Consider the following 4,617-nt stretch of genomic DNA (forward strand, 5'->3'; position numbering starts at 1 on the left):
TATATATATATATATTCAAACAAAAAGATGCAAATCTTGTGATCAAACACTGTGAGAATGTGAATGTCAGCTAACTACGCCAAGGTATAATGGGATCACAATCAGGACAAATGAACAAAGTACTTCCTCGTACATACTGACAGGGTGTACCCGAAAATGCTGGTCAAATCGAGCCAACAAAGAATACAAAACCCATCACATTAATTTATGAGACAAAATCTGTCTCATACTACTCATAACATCCGTTTAAAATTATCATTAGATCTAAGTGTCGATGTCTTCACACTCAGGAAGCCAGCCCACATTAAAAGACAAAGCCGAAGATGGAACTGTGGGGGAGGAGAAAGAAAGGAAGGACGAGATCCACCTGGAAGCAAGATCTTGAGGCAGATCCCATGCATTTGGGAAACAGCTGGCAGGGGGTGGAGAAGATTGCCCAGAACAGAGACAGGTGGAGGCCACACACACTACCAGGGTGAAAGGCAGATGATGATGATGATGATGATGATGATGATGATGATGATGATGATGATGATGATGATTATCAATGTCATACCTTTGTGATATCAGAAACTGAAAACTGCTCATCCTTTGTGGTCAGATATGGTAAACCTTCAGGAGATCGACCGTGACCACACACTTCAGAATACTCACTAGGGGGTGCTGAGGAAAAGAGGTGACCTGAAAATGAATTTGAGCTTGAACCCAAAATCATTCTAAAATATCAATTACTCAAAGCCAACACTATCTCATGAAAAACTTTGGCTGAAAATATTGACACTGTGGTCAAGCTAAAAGAGTCTAGTATGTTTTGTGGAAAGCAAGTTACATTTTATACAATTTCACAAAGGACACATACACATCGATAATTTTTTAATAAACCTGCTGCTAACAGGTTTTGAAGGAACAATATCTGAGCATAAATCTTTAAGACAAAAAAATCTTAAAATTAAAACCAAAAGTTTGGGGATTTAGAAAAAGTGGGAGCAGATGTGGCATTGGTAGCCTGGTGGCTAGGCTCTCTCACTCACAACCGTAAGGTCATGGGTTCGAATCCCGTCAGAGGCCCGACATTTTATCCTTGGGAAAGGCACTTTGCCTGAATTTTCCTCGCTTTACCCAGGTAGGAGTGAGTACGCTGCTATAGACAGAGAAAAATGTTGTCAGTTTGTTAGTGTTTGAGTGCATAATCAGCTGCTTGCACAGTATGCTTCCCAGGAAGCCGAGAATGTTTCTGAATATTCTATGGTCTGCTGGGGAAATAATATAGTGTTAAGTGCACAGAACTTGCTGTTGAGCGGTGATATGTGCTATACAAATGCTATTATTATTATGAATTATGATATAAAGAGGAGTTGGAAATAGTAACAGGAAAACTGACCCCCAATTAAACATGAAAGAACTGAAACGACCATGCCTTATATAAGAATGCAATCAAACCTTGCTCTTTTAGAGATCATGAGACAAAAGAGATAGCCTGTCACTAAAGTGAGAGACAATCTTACCTTCTGGCTTCAGTCTATACCCCCCCCCCCCCCCCACTCCTTTGTCTCTGATAATCGAGGTAAACTCACTTGCTGATTTGAACGAAACCCAGGCTTTTCCATTCCTCTCTCTGCAAAATAAAAAAGGCAGAGGGATGTGTAAGAGCCAAATATATTTACAGCCTAGAAAGTAACAATGTTTTGGTAGCCAAATTGTGGCTACTAACAGATGAGTGAAAATAGATTTTGTTGAAGTGACTTTGAAGATATGTGTATACAGCTTCAAAATATTTATGACAAGGACCTTGTTTCCCTGATCCTTCACATGCCATTTCGTCTCGCAGCTTTGCTTCACCTCTACAGCTCAACTCCTCACTTAGTCCGTCCTGTTCCTGTAAGTCATTATGGCCAAAATCTACATGAAAGCAGAGTGGTGTTGGGCCATTGAGGCCTACAGACATTTTTTATGCATTTAAAATGTTTCACTTAACTCAGAACACTTATCTTTTATAATCTTTGCACTTCTTAGAAATGGTGAGACTGAGGGAAAAACGATCAAAAGGCTGACTACTTCTTTTCCAGGGACCAGTCACAGAGACATTAAAAAAAGAATATCTTATATAAACATTGAGTGTAAAACCTTGCTAAAATGGTAAAAGTAAAGGGAAAATGGAAATAGCAAGGGAGAAATTGAATAACTTATAAGAGAGATCATGCAAAACACAAAGGAAATAAAACTCAGGTCCAGACCTTACTGACTACATCCAAGAATGTAGAACACGGTTCGGTTGTTAAAATACCACAGAAACTATTACGTGCACTTTAGTTTCTGACCAAGTTCCGATCTGACCTCCAATAGAAAGGTAAATCACCGTCAGTCGAACACTCCAGTATTCAACAACCATGAGGATAGTGCTGTCCCCCGCTGTGCCCATGTAACTATGCAACTCAACTTCGTTAATTTTTTACTACTTTCCATCACAACTTCTCCCTGTCTGATAAGCCTAGAAACCCATCCAACATCTCATTCTAAAAATAATCATCAGACCAACAAGACAATCCCACTTTTGCTCTCGAAATCTAACCAGTATTAAAGCATTAACACACCTTAAGATACAAGTGTTATTTCATTTTGAAATTGCAATTTCTACTCTTAATTCATTTTCAAATTTTGTTATCTAAAAAATCAAGCCCACAATTTTCACAATATTTGTTTGTTTGCCTCACTTTAGACAGCAAGTTCCATTTATGCAATTACCTGACCAAATCCATAGATCATTCATTTGACCAATGGACAGGGCAGCGTGTTATCTGGACAGGACCACAGTGTTTGTCAGCAGGACAGTGGACAAGAGATTAAAATTGCTAATAATAATTCAAATTCAGTTATAAAGAAATCCAAAATAATATCTATCAACATTCAAAAAGCACTTTCAAATTGAAGGTGCTTATTAAAGGTACAAAAGAGGTTTACAGCAGTGTTGGCACACAACAGAGATTTGATCCTATCCTACATCTCTGTTAATCAATGCTAGCTCTCAACTTGTCTCCAGTCACGGTACACTTAACCAAACACCGTACACCACTTTGGCCAATTCACCAACTACCCACAGTGTTCAAAGAAGTGCCAACAAACAACACTCTTGTTGCCAATTTGGTTTTTCTGTTGTGAACGACAAGACTGTCTTAAAAAGTAAAAATATATTACTTCTCTGCATATATGATTTATATTAATTATAAATCATTAAACCCAGTTACTACATGACATACTGTCAGTACATTTATTGTCAGCATGGCTCTAATCTTTTTTTTACCTTGAATTTTAAGCCACCCATGGTTGTGTTTGGCGTTCTATTTGTCGCTTTCACGTCAAACTATACTACAGACTTCAACAAAAGTTAGGGACAACTTGCAAACACTCTGTGAGTGGTCTTCTTGGGTCAACCTGAACGTGGATGTTTTTGGACTGATCCAGTGGCATGATGGTGCTGCCTCAGCCTCAGGCGGACAATGACATAGTTAAGTATGACACTGCGAGCCTTCTGGCAACTTCTCGGGCTCCAACTCCATTATCCAGCCACGCCATAGCTCTGGCACAAACAATCTCTCAGCTTTCGTCTTGGTGGTATGTTGATGTGATACCGGATTTTGCGCAAACGGTGGCTTATATTGCCAACAAAGTGAGCACAGTTTCGAGACCATGTGTCCGTTTATGACGAGCACCAGAAATTTTGACTGAGTAAAGTCCTTGGTGTCGCACACAAGTCGTGCTCATTTTGTAGGCTTGATCTAGATCTAGATTCTACGGATAAAACATCTATACCGAATATTTAAATTAAATCAGTATCGATATCCAGTAGTCTTTGCTTTTGTGTGATTTAGAGCTAGATATCTAGATCTAAATCTAGATCTATAACAAGATCTAGAACAAAACGGGACCGGGACAACAATTGTACAGTAGTGCCGTAGATCTTGATCTAGAATCTAGATTTCTAGATCTAGATCTAAAATCTAGATCTAGATTCTAGATTTAGATCAAGACTAGATCTAGTAGGCTACATGGTAATTAATTTGTAGCAGTAGATTCTAGAATTAGAATTATTTTTTAGAAAGTTGAAGTTGAAGAAGGCAAGGGCCAATTATAAAAATCAAAAAAGAAAACATAGAGATCTAGATTTAGATCTAACACAAATTCAAATCAATCTCTTGAATTGAATTACTGGTACTTCAAATGCAAACCTCACTGCGCTGTCCCAATCGCTTTGTAAAATAAGTCTATTGCTTGGCGTTGCCATTATTTCCATTCCGGGCCTACAAACCAAACACCTGCCTTGACTCTTCAAAAAGATGCTTGTTGTACAGAAAACGAAAGTAGGAGGATGAACTAATCTATAAACAGATCTTTAAGTTAGCCCACTGTTTTAATGTCAGAAGAATTGTTTCCTTGACTTATTACCTTGGATAGGCCTATAAGTTTATATAAATTCTTATAAACATTATTCAAATCTGGATTTCAGTTTTGTCAGAGACAAAAGTTCCATGAAAGAAGTTTCAAAGAAATTACTTCGTTTATTTCCTCCTGTGACCATCAACTCTGGTGTCAACCGGAAGTTAAAAAGATAAAAACATCCCG

The 4,617-nt window shown here is 38.2% G+C and overlaps 1 protein-coding gene across 1 annotated transcript in view; it reads right to left on the reverse strand.

The window, feature by feature from the left end:
• The window catches only part of LOC101848965 (proteasomal ATPase-associated factor 1), a 20,582-nt gene extending 16,225 nt beyond the window's left edge, over positions 1-4,357 (reverse strand). Inside the window, exons 1-3 of the mRNA XM_005097105.3 lie at positions 4,224-4,357; positions 1,575-1,615; positions 557-663 (exon numbers count right to left, since the gene is read on the reverse strand). Of these exons, the coding sequence (XP_005097162.1) occupies positions 557-663; positions 1,575-1,615; positions 4,224-4,288 (213 nt within the window). The 5' untranslated portion in view covers positions 4,289-4,357. The remainder of the gene's footprint in view (positions 1-556; positions 664-1,574; positions 1,616-4,223) is intronic.
• Between the last annotated feature and the right edge of the window lie 260 nt (positions 4,358-4,617).

The sequence above is a fragment of the Aplysia californica genome, unplaced genomic scaffold, assembly GCF_000002075.1.
Source record: "Aplysia californica isolate F4 #8 unplaced genomic scaffold, AplCal3.0 scaffold00146, whole genome shotgun sequence".
NCBI classification, from domain to species: Eukaryota; Metazoa; Mollusca; class Gastropoda; order Aplysiida; family Aplysiidae; genus Aplysia; species Aplysia californica.